This window comes from Physeter macrocephalus, chromosome 13 (genome assembly GCF_002837175.3).
Source record: "Physeter macrocephalus isolate SW-GA chromosome 13, ASM283717v5, whole genome shotgun sequence".
In the NCBI taxonomy this organism is placed as follows: Eukaryota; Metazoa; Chordata; class Mammalia; order Artiodactyla; family Physeteridae; genus Physeter; species Physeter macrocephalus.
In genome coordinates this window covers 50532356-50551571 of record NC_041226.1, presented here as the reverse complement: position 1 = coordinate 50551571, position 19216 = coordinate 50532356, and the positions used below count along the sequence as shown (strand labels likewise).

The 19216-nt window shown below is 33.6% G+C and overlaps 1 protein-coding gene across 4 annotated transcripts in view; it reads right to left on the bottom strand.

Moving 5' to 3' along the window:
- Positions 1-19216, bottom strand: part of UCHL3 (ubiquitin C-terminal hydrolase L3) — a 50614-nt gene that overhangs the window by 15212 nt on the left and 16186 nt on the right. For 2 of the 4 annotated variants that reach the window (XM_055089700.1, XM_055089703.1), the window contains 5 exons: positions 16878-17006; positions 13896-14052; positions 13459-13544; positions 11580-11627; positions 4092-4160 (listed from right to left, as the gene is read on the bottom strand). In XM_055089700.1, coding sequence (XP_054945675.1) covers positions 4092-4160; positions 11580-11627; positions 13459-13544; positions 13896-14052; positions 16878-17006 — 489 coding nt within the window. The remainder of the gene's footprint in view (positions 1-4091; positions 4161-11579; positions 11628-13458; positions 13545-13895; positions 14053-16877; positions 17007-19216) is intronic. The other 2 variants (XM_055089701.1, XM_055089702.1) reach the window with 1 other exon arrangement.

Below are 19216 nucleotides of genomic sequence, written 5' to 3'. Positions count from 1 at the left end.
TGAACCCGGGCCCCCTGTATTGGGAGCGCGGAGTCTTAACCACTGGACCACGAAGGGAGTCCCTCTCTTTTCCTTCTGATTCTACCTGCACATATTAGATCATCTGAAACTGACCCACAGCTCTTGGGTGATCTGGGGGGTTTTGTGGGTTTTTTTCCGATGATTTTTTATTTTTGTGATTCAGTTTGGGTAAATTTCTAGCAATTTATCGTCACGTTTTCTGATTCTTTCCTCAACATTTGCAAGTCTACTGGCAAATCCATTAAAGGCATTCTTCACCTCTGGTACTGTGTTTTTAATTACTAGATTTCCAATCGATTCTTTCTTAGAGCTTCCAACTCTCTGTTGATATTCCCCATCTGTTGGTATCTGTTGTCTACCTTTTCTACTTGAGCCTTTAACATATTAATCACAGGTATTTTAAGTTGCATCTGACAGTTCCAACACCTGGATCATATCTGAGTTTGATTCTGTTGATTCCTTTGTCTTGTGACAGTGTGTTATTTTTCTTATTTTCTTCATCTTATAATTTTTGTTTAAAAGGCATACATCCTGTGTAGGAGCAGAGAGACTGAGATAAATATATTTATGTCTGGGAATGGGCATGCCTCCTCTTCTGCTAGGGCTTTAGTGTGTGGAGTTGAGTCAATCTAGTTAGAAGTTGTGCTGTTTGGTTTGTTTTTGCTATGGTTATCCTCAGTAATCTACCAGCTTAAAATCTGCCTCGCATTACTGTGTGCTTAGGGTAGGAGCTGGGTTGCTGAATCCTTTCTTTTTCAAGGTTCTTGTTCCACTCATAGCTTTAGGATTTTTCTCAGAGTCTATGCCTCAGAGAAGGTCTCTCTTCATGCTCTTGGCCTACCCCACACATTTGACACTTGTTTGTTGGTGCTGGCTGGTCTAACGGTGGGAAGGTGAAGGCATTCTTTGTTGATATGATTCAGCCTCCATCATAAGTAGGTTGTTTGTACCTGGATATCAAGGACAAAGCTTTCCACAGGATCCTTCCCTCCTCCATTGATTTCTCTCATAGGAGTTTCCTATACCTCCCCTGAAGGGGTAGTTTTGTCTGTTCTCTTCTCCAGGGAGGGTTTTCTGTCTCAGCATTGTTAGGTTTTATTCTATAGGGGAGAAGAATCCAGGCCCTTCCCAAAGTAGAAGCTGCTTCCTTCCCCCAGGCCTGTACCTTGGGCCTCTCTCTTGCCTTGCCCCTAGTTTAAGCTTATAGGCACCCAGTGAGGTCTGTGGAGAGTGGACGTGAGCTCCCCTTTGGCACTGCTTACAGGGATTTTATAGTATCATACCAGCCTATACTTGACCTTTAGCAATTTGTTAAAATTTTTAACGTTTTTTACAAAAAAAAAAATCATATTCTTCACGCTGCTTTCACTTTCCATATATTTTGGGCATCTATCCACCTCAATAAGTATATATCTACATTATTTTTCACGACAACATATATTCCTTAAATAGATGTACCATAAACATATTATGGCATCTTTAGTTTGTTTCTGGTTTTCTACATTTATAAACTATGCTGTAGTAAATACATTCACACAGGTATCTTCATATGTTCATCAGTCAACAATAATAATAGCTAGCATTGAGTGCTTACTATTACATAACAAAGGTTCTAAACTGTGGATGCTATAGAGTCTCACAATGATCCTACTAAGGTAGGAATTATGATCATTTCTATTTAAAGATGAAGATACAATTTTTGCCCAAACATTATCAGATTATCTATGGGTAATTTTAGCCCTCTTTTTGCTCATCATGTTTTCCATATATAAGAGGAAGGAATGAAAAAAAGAAAGGATATGTTCAAGAGCACACCCTCCTGAATGAGTTCCATACATCAAGGTTCATGTGTGTGTGCATGTGTTTCTATTTGGCAACTGTTCTACAATATCAAATACAGGACAGTATGTTACTACATTATGACTGTCTTACTTGTAACTACCTTGTAATGCTCTTAGAAAAACCTTTTATCCACTATCATATTGCTAGCATACTAAGTATTGTTTTCCATAAGTAAATGAATATGTTGAGTTGTTAAACATTAGAACCAGTAATTCTAAATTTTTACTCTAGTCATATTTATTTCTACCTCCTAAAGCTAAACGAACACAATATATACACATTTTTTTCCAACTGTACAATTTGTAAAGATAATTTAATTCATAATATAGACATAACTGTGTACATCACATATATTTTCAATTCCAATGAAAGTTTATATGATAATTCAGGGAAGGACTTTTTTTTTTTGTAACATCTTTATTGGAGTATAATTGCTTTACAATATTGTGTTAGTTTCAGGAAAGGACTTTCAAGTAATATTTTAAGAGATGAAAAGACTGATATGAAGAACGCTATTATGGAATCTTAATATTCCTAGGCTTTCTCTTAGAATTACAAATATTAAAGACATATTCACCAACTTTTACATTGTCATAATATTAGCTGCCGAAGTAACTAAGTTAGTTTTGCTTTCACATATGAAAATTTAAACTGTGAGTAGAATCTTCAGAATAAATAGCCAATTTCCTTTCCACACTAACTGGAAAAGATCAAATATCTACAGCTTATTCTTGAGTCTTTCAGAAGATTTTAATAAAGAGCTCACTTTCTAGAGCATCTGAATAAAGAACTCACTTCCTCAGTTTTTCAGTTCTGGTAGAGGAATCCAAAAGTTGTCAAAAATTATGTATTTCATTAGAATTATTAATGACATCAATGTCTGCCAGGACATTAACACTGAACCCGTGCCCCCTCCGCTTACTGCGTGGGTCTGCAACGGTGTAATATGACTTCACATACACCACTGCAATATAACCTATCTCTTCATTACAGTTTTGAAAAAACCAGAACAGGCTTTTCAAAAACCCTAGGAATTAAAAGATTTGCTCTTCAGAAAGTACTCTAAGGAGTTTAACAAATATTTTTTGCATAAAGGAATTAGGTATAGACATTCATTTTGAGATTTTTAAGCATTCTGATTCTGACTTAAATCCTTTTGAGTTAAAAAAAAAAAATACAGGGTGAGCTATTTGGACACAGTCCGTGAGCATCAGGACAGTGTTGGGGTCTTTTAGAGGCACAAAGACTTAGTTGACTTGCCCACAGTCATATAACTAGTGACTCTCAAAGCAGAGGCAGAACCCATGACTCCTGGCTCCAATTTCAGTGTTTTCATCTCACACAAATCCACCCACCCATCAACTGTCAACTACCTAATTCATAGAGGCAAACCTATTACTATCTCTAGCTGTATTCCCAAAACAATCAACAGTTCAAATTTTTCTATCTTCAAAGTTATAACTAGTTCAGAAAGAAACCAAAATACCTGGGTCCTAAAAGGCCAGATTACTTTTCCTTCACAGTTAATGTGTATGTCACTTTGTATATGAAAAAATGAGTCAACTACCCTTTAAACTGTTTAATAACCACAAAATTAGAAATGCCATGAAGGCTAAAAAAAAAAAATTTCAAACCTTTAATAAAAAGGTGGAAAGAGTGTGTCGGTCTAAAAAGCCAAATTACTTTTCCTTCAGTTAATATACATTCTCTGGGTGTACAAAAAATAAAGAGATTACTCTTTAAAGTACTTAATAATAACCAAAGAATTAGAAATGTTGTAGAGGCTAAAAAGAAATGATACAGACCTTTTAACAGAGGGGGCAGAGGGTTAGACTAATATTACTTCTTTATTAAGAAATCAAGGGTTTGGTAGTTTACCCTAAGTGCTTAAATCTCAATTATTCTAAAATGTTAAAATAAAGCAAGTATATTTTGGCTTACACCCAAAATATTTTCCCATCTAAAAGGGCATCCTGTTACTAAGAAAAATATCATTATAACCATGTAATTTCCTAAATATAAAGGGATCATTGGCTGGTAGGTACTTAAAATAATTACTGTTTTCCAAAATATAGATAACATAATTACCAAAAGACTGTGGCTGGTTTATGGGTAAGACTTTATGTTTAATATAAGGAAAAATCTATTATTGACTAAGAGCTTGTTTGTTTTAGCAATTTTTATTTATCTATACATTTTGTTGCCTTAAGAGCATGGACAGTACTTACTAGCTGTGTGACTTTGGACAAGTTAGTAACTTCTTTGTCTTCCAGTCTGTAAAATGGGATAACATCTATCTTAAGGAATTGAGAAGATTAGAGTAGGATACACACAGTGCTTAGTATAATGCCTACCACATAAGATGCGTTCAGTAAATGGTAACCATCATTATAATAAGATGACAGACATACTTTTAAAAGCAGTGAGAATTTAAGAAGATGAGAATACTTGGCCATTGATAAGCATGTCAATTTCCATTACATTCACCCATAAATGACACTTAAGAATAATCAAGACCGATACTGTAACACCCCAAAATGATTCCCAATGTTTCCAGCAACCCCACGTATCTCATGGTGAGACTCTTTTGTCTTGAATACCTACAAAATCATTCCTTTTATTGACCTGCTGATAAAATATATACTTAATCATGACAATTAAATTTATTTCCAGAATAGGACATGTCCTTTCAAACTTTAGAGATATCACTGAGTCTAAAAAAATGGCACATGGAAAGGAAAAAAATTAGGAACTTCTCTAGGGCTTCCAAATGCCATGAAAAGAAGTAAAATTATAAATGTAGGCATACATGCATGAGGCTATGTACACATATATAAAACTTTAAAAGTTTAAAATCAAAATTATAAATTAATTCCAAATGGACTCCTGTAGATTTGAATAAATTTCAGTATAATACATTGAATTACACTAAATTTGAGGTCCAAATTTAAAATAGGAAAGTAAAACCAGATTCATGCAAAAGATGCAAACTTTCCTACAAAGTATCCATGTTCAGTTGGCAAAGAAGTCAAAGTGAAACATGGGCTAGATATCGAAATACACAAAACACCACTATATATTCCATGGAAAATGGCAAATTTCTTCATTTTGCTCACCTAATAAATCAAGATACCCACAGATTTCTAGATATTCTTTAAAGACTTTTTTCTCTTACTGGTTTAACAACTGTATTTTCTCACTTCCGTTAACAATTCTCCAAAATCCCTATTAAGATAATGACCTATATCTCTATACTTTACATTAAACTCAAGCTTACCATTGTTAAGCTGGCCAAAAACTAAGCCCCAGAAATTCTTTATTTTATTTATTTTTTTACAATTTGAGAGTAGCTCCAATAAGATTCCCATTGACTACAAACGAAAAGAATCTTAAATCTTAATCCTTTGTTTTGGAAAGTTGTGGTTAAAACAAAACAAACAGAAAAATCCACCATCCTCAAATATCATTACAACCTCTACTCTATTTTTATTGCTGGAGACATTTTTAGATAGAAGAATTACATCTAGTCAGGTCTGGAAGAGTAAACTGATGAGTTCAATATAAGAATTTACTTTAAAATAATAGTAGTTATATATCTCCTTTTCCAAAACACTGATATTGGAGAAAATAAGAAGAACAAGAAGATGATGCAGAAAGAATAAAAAACAGACTATTTTGATTCATTTAGAACAAAATATTTGTTAACCTAAGAAAGGGAAAGAAGTGTAAACAGGACAGAGTAGTAACTACATTCTGACCCTTTCAACAACTAATTTAATCCATTTAACCATCATTCATTTTCAAGTGATATTAGATAAAGAACTGATTACATGAAGGAGACACAATATCACTGCTTGAAAACAAAGGATCAAACAAAGAACCATTTCAATAATATTTCCCCCACTATGACTAATCCTAATTTGTACTTCCTCCTTCAAGCTCAGCTCTCCCATTCAACTCCACACACACATACGCTTTAAACCAGCTTCTATTCAGGGAATGATATACAGAAAAAATGATAAAAACAGAAAGAGAGAAAAAGGCAAAAGTGTAAGGAGTTAGGACAGAAGTTCCAGAGTATTTCTCAATTTTAAGAATGACATAAAATGAAGTTGCCCCAAAAGGATCTACCTTACATCTTGTTGGAAAGGAATAGAGAAAATGGGATATGGAAAATAAATGGAAAACAAAAAGAAAGATCAGAAAGATGCAATTTCAGATTTCTTGACAAAACTGGACTATACAGCTTAAAATGCATGGTACTTTGCATCCGAGTTTCATTTACTGTTCCCATCTGAGTCTCCCAAAACAATCGGGACCTTAAATTGTACATTCTATAAGAACTAAGTTTCTTCCTAATATCTTCCATTTCTTTCAGAGTCAAGGAAAGAAGAAAATAAATCCCTAAAGAAGGAAAATAAATGTGAGAGCACCTTAACTCCTTGTAATTCTAACATAATCAAAATAATGAAAAACTATACTTCAGAGTAAAATGAAGCCATGCAAACTATACTTATACATCTAATAAAGAGAAAACTTGACACTATTTCCTCCCCCATCACTGACATTCTGCACTGATTGGGCCAAAAAAGCCAACTAGACACATACATATACATACACACACACACAATTTATTTTTAATTGTGTATACATATACGTGAACACATACTTGAAATCAGAACTTACCCACTGCTTTCCCAATAGTCTAAAACACCTTCTCTTATAGGATAACACTAACCAAAGTAGATTACACATTTCACTTGTAAATTAATTACAATTTAATTTCATGATTGAAATTCATTTCATAAACTTTTACAACAGATCTTTGAATGGTCTTAGCAATCAACCACATTATTTCCCTCTATCAAACAAGCCAAAATTTAAAAATAGAATTCAACGCTGGCAACGGCTATTTTTGAAGCTATCTCCACTGAAGTAAGAGATCCTCGAAGACACAAACTGCATCTTATTTATCTCTGTATATATAGTTCCTAGCACCATACCTGGCATAGTAGGTGTTCAAACAGATTACTAGGTTAATCAAATGAAAGACAGACAATAATTTCATATTATGTAACAAGAACTTGAAAAATGTTCATCCCTTTGACTCAAGGTAATTCTACCTATAGGAAATGATCTTAAAGAAAGAACCTAGAATGAATATATGAATAAACAAAGATATTCAATGAAGTTGTGTGTTTAACTTGAAAAACTGGAAACAATCTAAATATCAAAAGTTAAGGTAACTGGAAAGTAAATTATGGTTCATTCACATGAGAGTACAGTGCCATAAGGAATTATTTATAAAGGTTTTGATGAAGAAAATACTCATGATAAAATATTAAGAAAAAAATCCCACAAAAATGTTTGATTTTGACTGTTCTAAAATTAGCTAGAAAAAGATTTGAAGTTAAAAAAAATACCATAAATACTAAAAGCATTTTTTGCTACATTTTCCATACTGGCATGTTTGTTTAATACATACATAGAACAATTGTGTCAGTTTCTATTATTTTTCATTATTACTATAAATTTGTATGGAGGTTCCTGAGCAATATAATAAATCTATTCTTTTTGTAAAAAGTTAAGTAAACAATAAATCATCAGGAGATCTCTACTCATATCTGGGCTGGCTCCTAAATTAATATGGGCAAATCACAAACTTTAGAAATGGCTTTTTAGATAAGTATTGATGAAGTAAAACTAGAGTCTGAAGGCAAATAAAATATTCTTTTGGATTTTTCTTTTCTTGCCTTTACATTTGACTTGCATACTGTTTCCATTATTGTATCACTGTATTTGTTCACAATTAAAAAAAAACACTTTTAATTTAATTTCCTCATATCCCATTGTTGTTCTTCTATCTTTCCAAACTTAAGTGAAACATGAAAGCAGCAACCTTCAGTGTAGGTTAATGAAGCATAAGTGAGGTGGGGCTACCGTCCAAATTTCTGGATTAGCCAGAGTCGGCCAGACAATCATGGTGGGATTCAGAACATACAAGTAAACAACTACTCTATGGCCGCATTTACGGCCAATCTTCTAAAGAGGCTACTGTGTTTTGGTGGCTCATCTTACTGATTTCTCATTTAGTCTACAAGTCTCTGCATGCAATAAGGCTCCTGCCTACTCCATTCCCATGAAAGCGTTCTGACAGAGAGTATCACTCATGTCAGTTGTTATTACACTGTTATTACTGGCTCCTCTTCTTCCACCCACTCCTTTAACACCTATGTGCCCCAGGCATTCATTGTGGTTCACCACTATTCTCCCTCTGTAGAATTCTCAAGGTTCTAACTACTCTCCGACCAAATACAAAACTCCAGGTATCGCCCTAGAGCTTTAGACTCCATATCCAGCTTCTACACAGATGACCCATTATTCACCTTAAACTCAATATGCTGAACACTAAACATACCATCTTTGGTGGCTCCCCATTGTTTATAAAATTCAAGCCACCCCTTGATCTGGCTTCACCCTATTGCTTCAGCTCATCCTCTGCCATTCATATTCATTTTTCTGAAAGCCTGGTAAAACAAAATCACCACTTAGTATTTACTGAGGGCCCATTAAATACCAGGCACTATTTTAAGCACTTTATATGATTAACTCATTAATCTTCACAGCAATCCCATAAGGTAGATGCTATTCTTTTCATTTTATGCTAAGGAAAGTATCTTGCCTAAGCTACTAAATAGTAGAGTCAGTATACAAACCTACATCCTGTGCTCCTTACTTTTATACTATGCGCTTTTTCATAAATGCCTATATACTGTCAAATGCCAAGCACTGTCCTGGAGATTCAAGGTAAATATGACAAAAAAGACCCACGTCCTCATGGGACTCCTATTCTATGAAATAAATGGAATAAACAAACAAACAAAATATTGTAGATTAAAAAAATGCCAGGAAGAAAATAAAAAGGATTTTATGACAGAAAATTCACTGAGGTGGCCCTACTTAATGGTAATGAAAGAAAACCTCTCTGAAAAATGACTTTTAAGGTGAAACCTAAGGATGAGAAGGTACCAACTACGTAAAGTGAAAGGGTATACCTGGATAAGAACTGGGCCCTTACAAAGCACAAAGATGGTACTATGGACTGAACGATGTTCTCCAAATATTCATATACTGAAGCCCTAATCCCCAATGTGACTGTGTTTGGAGACAGAGCTTTTAAGAAGTAATTAAGATTAAATGAGGTCATAAGGATGAGGCCCTAATCCAATCGGGCTGGTGTCCTTATAAGAAGAGGAAGAGACACTAGAGACTTCTCTCTCTCTGCAAGTGCACAAAGAAGAAAAGCCATGTGAGGACACAGTGAAAAGACACCCGTCTACAAGTCAGGAAGAGAGGCCTCACCAGAAACCAACCCTGATGGCACCCTGATATTGACCTCTAGCCTCCAGAACTGTGAGAAAATAAATTTCTATTGTTTAAGTCATCCAGTTTGTGGTATTTTGCTATGGCAGCAAAACCAAACAAATACAAATGGGAAAGACTGAGGTGCGTCGTAGGAACTGACAAAAAATAGTGTGCTGCAATACAGAGAGCAATGGAGATAATAATATGTCAAAGACTCTTAAGTCCACAGATGGTAGATGAACCAGAAATAAAGTGATCGCAAAACCTGTCCCTGGTGCAGGAGTTTTAAGGTGGTTGATACTGAATTTGGAAATGTATGGTGTGGGTTTTTGTTCTCTCAGTGACTGGGAGTCACTAACATACAGTGGCTAGAATATAATAATCTATATTCTATCCTGGAATGCACAGAACAGCCCACACAACAAAGAGCTGAACTCGTCCCAAAATGTTAATAGTGCCCTATTGAGGAACAGTGGCTAATAGTATGTTTGGTTTACTCAGGGGACTACAGAACACCAGGATTTAGCCTTTGTTGGTAGTTCTTACACCACTAAGGTTAGTTTTGAGCTAATTCTGGTGAATTAATAATTATGTGTTGTGCCTATGCACAAGGAATGGTGTTGGATACTCTGGGGCATACCCACAGGAATCGAACACCAATCCTAGGTAGAAGAGCCACAGTAAGGGAGATATGACACCACATTTCAGCAAATCTAAGGCACCAGTGGTTTTAAGATGCATCATTTTATGTACCACTAAAGAAGGTAATACCACCAAGTAAATTACAAAATCAACTGTAAGATATACCCTAATTTCAGAGCTGTTAAAATGTTAAAAAAATATACATCTTAAATAAATGAAAAAGAATATGAAAACAAATAGCTAAAATGCAAATAGTAGGACTCATATAAAGTAAAAGAAGTCTACAGAGGGAAGGAATTTAGGTCTAGAGAAAGAGATGTGAACATCATCTAAAAGGAGGTATTAAAAGCCGCAATTTGGATAAATGCTAAAAAGGAGGCAAGAGGAGGTACCATAAAGACCATTTTTTTTAAGTAAACAGGTATTAAAGCATTTAACTGCTTTACTACAATTAACTGTTTTCATATTTTACAACAATTTCATGCTGATCTTCACCATCACTGCTAATTTTAACACTACAAATTTGTAAACAAAAAAAGCAAAGCATAGTGAAGATTAAGAACATGCTCAAGATCGTAAAAAGCAATACAAAAAACAGAGCATTCCATTCATTTCCAGTATGGTGTTGAAACCACTTAGACATGCCACTTGTGTGTGTGTGCATCTGTGTATGTAAACTTAGTCAAAAAGCAATGGTACACACATCTGAAAGCAGAACCTGAGAGCAACCAAGAAGGTATGATACAATTACAGGGAGAATTAATGTTTAAATTCCTAAGTGGTTTTATTATAAACATTCACAGTTACCAGTCAGAGCTATGAAAAACTGCAGTTATAACATAGTATCAAATTGTTTTCTCCTTAAAAAAAAAACTTTTTGAAGATAGTGGGAATATTTAAGTTCAATACTTTTAAATCAGTATTTTTTCAAGTATTTTTAAAGCATAAAGGCAATGTCATCTTTGTACATGAAAAAGTATGATTCCAAGTCACGCATGGGATAAGAAAGAAGAAAATCTATAATTCTCTGGTATTAACACTTAAATGTGTTATAAATACACCAAACGATTTTAATTAAATTCTATTCATTTTGACTGAAATACCTTCTGACAAACTTCCCCCAGGAGTGGGAGGGTGAGGTTTTGAGGGAAGAAAAAGGAGAAATGGAAGGAGGGAATCCCTCATGAAAAAGAGAATGAAAAAAGAGACAAGAGAAGGAGAGGAGAGGTGACTTATCTGAAGAAATAACTAGCTAACAGAGTAAAGATGGTGAAGATCATCACATTGCCCCAGAACAGATTTCCTGAGTAAAGAGAATGTTACAGATTTTTGCTAGAAGCTGAGCATGATAAAGGCTCTTGAAAACCATACTGGCTATCTACCTTTACTACAGGGCAGGTATTTTTCTCAAAATACTTGCAAGTCAAAGGAACCTGATGGGGAAACACGCAGACCACACGTTAGCCAAAGCAAACAGCACACAGTCTGCAATCTGTTTAAATGATTAGACAAACTGAGATGGCTGTTATCAAAGTGCATATTAACAGTTTGTCAAAACATGTTCTTGGGCTACTTTATGACTACTTTTACATAAGTAAATTCCCTCAAAGGAAAAACAGTCCCAATAATTTTCTAAAACTACATGCCATACAATAGAACTGTGGTTAAATTTACAAGTGGCAGGAAAAGTTTTGAAAAATGTGAAATACCTCAGTCTGACCTTCATGGGCACTGGTCTCATGAGTAACTCGAATGGCCTGTAATAAGAATATAAAGTATTAACAGGAAAAAATGACTATATCCAACTTTTTAAATGAAAACAACAACGCTAAATTTTAACATCTAAAGCCTTGTTAAGAAACAAATTGGAGGAGATTTTTGGAACAGTTTAACACTAAATATTTAAGAATGATTTCTGAGTAAGCAAATGAATTGCTGTGCTTTCCAACCCACAAATCTCTGAAACCTTAGGAAACTGAGTATCTGCTTATTTGTTATTGCCAGGGGTAAGTGGGAGTCATTTACCTTATTTAATTGCTGGAACTAACATTTAACACTTTATTCAACTGAGACTAGAATAAAGTAAGCATCTCACAGATAGAGACTGAAGAAGCTTAGCTCATCTGTTTCTCCAGGTTACATGCTATTCTGCAGCTCTGGCTGTATTAATGCTTAATCATGCAGCTTCAGTCAGCACTTTAGAAATGTGGAGCAAAAGGCATGCATTTATCAGAAGCTAGAGATTTTAGGTTCCTGAACTTAAAAAAAAAATGCTCTTACAATACCCACTATTAACAAAGATGAAAAGAAACAGTCAAAGGAAATTACGGGTGAAAGTACCATTATGAATGGCAATTTGGCAATAAGTATCAAAGCTTTAAAAACATGCAAACTATTTGGTCCAGCGATTTCTCTTCTAGGAGTTTATATATTTACATATAACTGTACATAATTATATGTAACTAGTGATATTTGCAAAGACTTAGCTACAATTATATACCTTGTAGTATTTTTTCAAATGGTGAAAAGAAGGGAAAAATATTAAATTTCTGACAATAATTTATTGGTTAAATAAAATACTACACTATGGAAAGCTAGGCAGCCATTAAATGATGTCAAATATATACTTAATGGTATGTAATATGTTTGTGATAAGTTACGTGAAAAAAGCAAGTTATAAAACAATATTACAGTGTGATCAAATTTTTGTTTTAAAAAATTGTGTATACAATTATATACTCTCTGTTAAAAATATAAATGGTGGCTACCTCTCATTGGGGGGATTACTGGTGACTTTTATGTTGTTCATTTCATTTTTATGTAAAATAAAGACGTTTTATGAGATCAGCAGGTTTTTTGAAGAAAAAACAACTTAAAATCATCAAAGTATATTAGAATGCTAAAACAACATAATCAAGTCAATGGATTTATTGGGCACAAACTCTACCTAACACATTGTTCTAGCCAAATAATTTGTACACTATACTGTTTCTAATTTCAAAGAACTTACAATCTACTTAATAATGTCATTAAAAGGTAAAAAGCCTTCAAAAGAAAAATAGATTTCAAATAGAATAAAATGTAAATACCAATCTAAATTCTATGAAATGGTACAATCATTTAAAACGTCTTAGACTATGTGGCCTGTGTCCTCACACATGCAAAAATATTACACTGATAAAATAGCTAGAGAATATTCTAACATCTACCTTTAAACCTTTGTTTTTTCCATTGGTCTTCAGCCTTGTTCCAAATTCCCAGTGAAAGACACACAGGGTATTGCCAAGCATATATTTATTATAGGGAGGGAATGGTAAGGAACAGTCATTCATAAGATATTTTATAAATTGTTAAATCAAATTGCCTTTTTTCTCTCATTCAGCTCTGGACGTAGAAAAGAAGTGGCAATTTATCAACATTTATGGATATTTCAGATAATGTTACAAAAGTACAAAAGGCCTGTTTTAATGGATACAACAAAAATCCATAATTGCATAATATACAGTTTCAAGACAAACCCCCGAAAAGAATCTACAATCCCAGAGAATTTTGCCCACACATGAGATCAAGACAGAAAAAGGTACCGACGTCATAGTTCTCCAGGTATCTGGCTCGTTCTTCAGGGCTCATTGATGCAGACTCCTCCAGGAATTTTTTCAAGGTTGATCCAGATTCTGAGAATATTAAAGATGAAAAAATTGAAAAGGCTTGCTATCTCAAGGAGACTGAGATATGAAAATACTAGAAGCATGCTAACTATTTCTCAAGTAAAACCTTTTCACTGTTAAGTTAGGAATATAAGAATATTGGGATAAATGATAGGGCTTAAGTTATTTGTTTGTTAAACCTGGCGAGGATTAATATTTCCCCTAATAGTATATACATTCCCATTATAAAAGAAAGAAGGGAGGAAAAGCTTTATTTCGAAAGAAAGAACTAGAAAGAACTAGAACACCACCTACTGCTCAAGAAGTTAACTTATAACTTAAGGAGGGGGAAGATAGCAGTAATGAAAAATTATTTACCAAAGTGCATCTTGTCTTTATTGTTGGCAATAGCATGGATTAGTCCAATTGTTCCACAGGCATTGCTGATGGTTTGCTTCATGAAATATACTGATGATGTAACATCTTGTCCCTGAGATTTTATTTTTTCCTCTTCTTCTGTTCTGAATATTTCATACTATCAAAAAAAAAACCAATAGTCTACATGTAAAAATAATACATTAAAAAGGACTTAAATGTAAATCTGGAAAAACTCTAAATATACATCAATGGGGATTTGGTTAACATGGCATATCTGAATGCAATACTATAAAACATTTTAAAAAGAATAAAATAGATTTACATATTCTGACTTAGAAATCTGTCCATGATTATAGAGTGGCTACAGGCCAGTATATATTTATATGATTCTCATTTATGTTTTAAAAATATTTACTTTATATATGCATTGAAAAGTGTTAAAGGATATGGAAAAACTTAACAGATAAGAGATCTGGGATAAGAGATTACTAGAGGATTTTTACTTTCTATTTTTCACATGTCTATACTATTACATCATATTATATTAACAAAATTCACACTATATTTATAAGCATATGATATTCATAACATTCACCATTATCTATAACAACTGATTGTAAAAACAATATGGTACAATAATGTCAAAAGTGTGGGCTCTACATCTGATTGCCTTAACCCACAACCTGGCTCTGCCATTATTGGCTGTGCAACTCCAACAAGTTACTTAATGTCTCTGTGCCTCATTTTTCCAATTGTAAAAAGCATTAAAAATAATGAGGTTAAAAAAATGGGTCGGGAGAGAAATTAACACAACATTGTAAATCAACTATACCTGAATAAAATAAATTTTTAAAAAAATGAGTGAGGATGGGGACTTCCCTTGTGGTCCAGTGGGTAAGACTCCGTGCTCCCAATGCAGGGGGCCCAGGTTCGATCCCTGGTCAGGGAACTAGATCCTGCATGCCACAACTAAGAGCCGATGCGGCCAAAATAAATAAATTATTTAATTAACTAAATTTAAAAAAAAAAGTGAGGAGAAGGAAGAGAGTAGGAAGATGATTTTATTGTTTTGTTTATTGTTTTCCTACAATTTTCAGATTCCAGTAGAGTAGGTAGCCCTACTACAGGCTACAGGCCAAACCTGGCCCACTGCCTGGTTTCGTAAGTAAAGTTTTATTTTTGTATTGTCTATGGCTGTTTTCATACTAAAAGGCAAAGTTGAATAGTTATAATAGAGACTATCAGGCCTGCAAAGCTGAAAAGATTTACTAGCTGACCCTTCACAGAAAAAGTCTGCTGACCCCTGCGATAAAAGAAACAAATGATGTCTATTTAAAACCCATAATTAAGGAACTGCTTTTAACAACAAACGTACCTGTGCCTGAAAAAATAATTTTTATGAATGTGCTCCTAAATCAAATTTTTATTTTTTTAATTTTTTACTATTTTTTATTAGAGTATAGTTGATTTACAATGCTGTGTTAGTTTCTGCTGTACAGCAAAGTGAACCAGTTATACATATACATATATCCCAAATCAAATTTGTAAATATTTTCAGAATAAATTCTGAACCATTAATTCATTCATATAAGTTCAACTGATAAAAACTGAAAAGTTCAACATAGTAAGGTCTTGGGCTGAAATGTTTTGTACAGTCCTAGAGTTTAGTTTGTTATTGTTGTTGCTTAATATCAATGTTCCTGGGTGACAAAGCAAAAGAGTTTGAAGTTATCAAAAAGTTATCATAAAGTTATCAAAAAGTTTGATAACTTCTCAAGATTTAAGGTTTAGAAAAAAAATCCTAAAATGATTCAGAGCAAGTGTAGGAAAAAGGAAAGTGACTATGTGTTTTCACTGTGGTCTGCCATAATTAAAGACAACAAAAATATCAGAGAGAAATAAATTAATAGCATAAAGCACATTTAAAACACTATAACTGACTTTATTTAAAAGATAATGAGGTATACATAACAATTCTTTTGCTATCAGTATGCTGAAGCCATTCACAACTACATAATCAGTTTCTAAATTAGAACTTAGAAGATTGAAACACTTTGTATCTCCTAAACCATCCACTAGATATCCTTTGAGTGATTTTTATTATGTCACTTATGAGCTGAAATAGGGACCGACCGAACTGTAAGAGATATCAAAAAGTGGCAGATGCCACTATATTTTCTACTTATATAAGTAAGTATAAATACTCATTCCTCACATCTTCCCATTTACTTCATTTTTTACAATGCTGAGCTCATCCTATTATTTCTAAGTTTAAAAATAAAAATCAGAAAGATATAGACTCAAAACTGTTTTAAAATGGCTCCATAATACATATAGCTATAAAATATCATTCTAGAAGGCCTGAAATATGGAGATTTGAATTTAGATACGGAGAGCTAAGAATAGCTATTTATAATCCCCAACATATCCTAAATCTGCCAATTAAATTGTATTTAAGCTTAACAATTTGCACCCAAATCAAGTTTACTCTGAAAATAATGTAACCCATGTCATTAGTTACATCTACCTCCTTAAAACAAAGATTTCTTTATGTATATATTGAAAACATTTACATATTTTATATATTAAAATTTTGAATATTCTTTATTCATATATTTTCTAAGACAGACTTAAGAGTATCCTAGTACTTAACAATTCTAAAGTATACACATCAAATTGTGACTAAATGTCACATCAAAACAGTTGAGGCAAACTAACCATATTTTATAAAAAAAAAAAAAGAAAACTACCAGAGTTTAAAAGACTCAGGGCTTCTCTGTCAATCTACAAATCAAAATCTAAATACATCTCTTTAGTAAAACTAGATTTTTAGGATGTCCCCACTGTCTAGATTTCCTCATTTTATGCAAGAAGGGAGTCATCTGTTCTTAATTCATAGGTTTAATTCAACAGCATAGGTTTAATTCAGCATTGAAAGAGAACTCTGCATTTACTGGAAACTATATCTTACTTAACAATTACCTTTTCTGTAATAGGGAAGAGAAGCAACACTGCACACACTGGTCTTGGTACCATGCTAAGGAGTTCAGGATCCATTCCATATACATCAACAAACTGCCAGTTAGGATGTAGACCTAATTGTTTGAGAAACTGGTAAAAAGGGGAAAAAAACCAGCTTAGTGTTAACAGGGAAATAATGTGTATGTACTGTATATCTGATACATAAAAGGGAATGGAAGGTACAAATATTACTGATGTTGTATGAAGTAAAGCAGGTTTTCCATGAATAAGGTAGGAAGAGATAGCAATTTATTTATATCAGTTAACAAACATTTAAAATTTACAACATATTAAGCAAAACTCCTTTTTTCAAAATCCATTACTTTGGGATTGAACATAATAAATCAGGACTTCACCAAACATATACAAGTGGCTTGGTTGATATCTAAAATTCATTCCCAACATTGGATTTTTAAGGAAATGCATGTAAGTTCTAGTACATAAAGAATTATTTTGGTAGTAAATCAGCATAGTTTATCCTAATTATCAAAAATGATGACTGAGGTTTAAAGATAGATGATAGGTCGATATCACAAGTTTTATCAATGAGCAAAGAGTGTGGAAGGCCAAAAAAGTCCAAGCAACTTGTGTGAACACCAGGAAATGCTTGATATAGAAAGTAACCTGGGACTTCCCTGGTGGTCCAGAGGGTAAGACTCCACGCTCCCAATGCAGGGGGCCCGGGTCAATCCCTGATCAGGGAACTAGATCCCGCAAGCATGCCACAACTAAGAATCCACGTGCCGCAGCTAAGTCCAGGTGCAGCCAAAATAAATAAATAAATATATATATATAATAAATAATTTTTTAAAAAAATAATTATATAAAAAATAAAGTAACCTGCTGGCTTCCTGACTTTCAGTACACAATGAAACCTACTCAGCTTCACTGTCTCTCCTACATCTAGCAAAAAAAAACTAACAAAAGAGCAGTGGTTTTTTCAAACTCTTAAGAATTCATAGGGAAATAAAATATCAGATCCTAATCTACTGCAGAGAGAAAAGGAAAAAAGAACATAATAATAAGAATGATGTCAATTTCACAATAAACTCAATAAATGCTTGTATTGAAGGAAATTGATGGTTTTAAAAAGTTCACCATCACAAAATAAATTTTACATGATAGAAATAAAGGAGCAGAGGAAACAAAAAACACACTAAAAATGCATCATTATACCTTACTTCGAGAATACATCCTAGTATCTACTGGTCTAACATTATCTGAGATTTAAAAATAAAAAGGTGCCTTGGGTATTTCTCCCTGAAGAACAATCACACATACTTAGATCATCAAATGAGATCTTGCAAAACCAATGGAAGCCCCGCCCTATTACATAAACAGTGTTATTCATCTCACAGTCAGGTTCTACAAGACAAGACCTTCCTGATTAAAGGACCACTCTCCACATCCCTCCAATTCTCTGCCTGTAGAAAAAACGCTACTTACGGATAGTATGGTTGGTCAAAAATAAGGTCTTAGATACATTTAATAAGAAATACTCTGAATTAAAAAACTTCTCTTGGCAGAATGTGCTCAACATCCACAGGTTCATCAAGTCACATGCTCTGCAACAGTCTGGGGCCACAGAAATCAACGGACTTCTCTAGTTAATACCTATTCTTCATCTGATTCCTATGAATGATTCCAGACTTTAATAAAGTTCAATGAAGTATTCCAAACTACTTCCCTCTCCCTTCTCCACTTTCTCTGAAATTCTTAGTCTATGCCCTCCTCAATATTCAATTCTATCTAGAAACTGAAAAAGGACTAAAATTGACTGCAAAGCCAAAGGAAGGAACTGTGTCTTATTCACCTTTTTAAACCCACTGCCTAGCACTGTACTGGCCAAACCACAGACACTCAAGTTCTATTTGCTGAACTTGCAAGAAATTTGTTCAATTTGTTAAAGATTGTATCTCTATCTTAATAGATAATCTAGCCATCTGTATGTCTACACATGTCTGTTAAGCTATGTTTATAATGAATATTTTATATATACTTTTTATTTGTGCCAAGTTAAAGAGGTAGGAAAGATACATTTGGCTTCTAATCTAAAACCAGGCATTTATCAGCTCCAAATACTCCAAATACTACCTGCACAGGACTGACAGCTCTAAAAGGCATAGTGTCAAGGAAAAGTATCATAAACCCTGATAAAAGAATTTAAATTTATTTGTTAATATTATGTACCCCCAATAGCCATATTGCTATAAAGTTATAAAAGAAGAGGTACATGTAACAGAATAATTTTTACATCTGTGCTGCAAACTGAAAGTAACAGTTAAACATTTTGGTGAAAA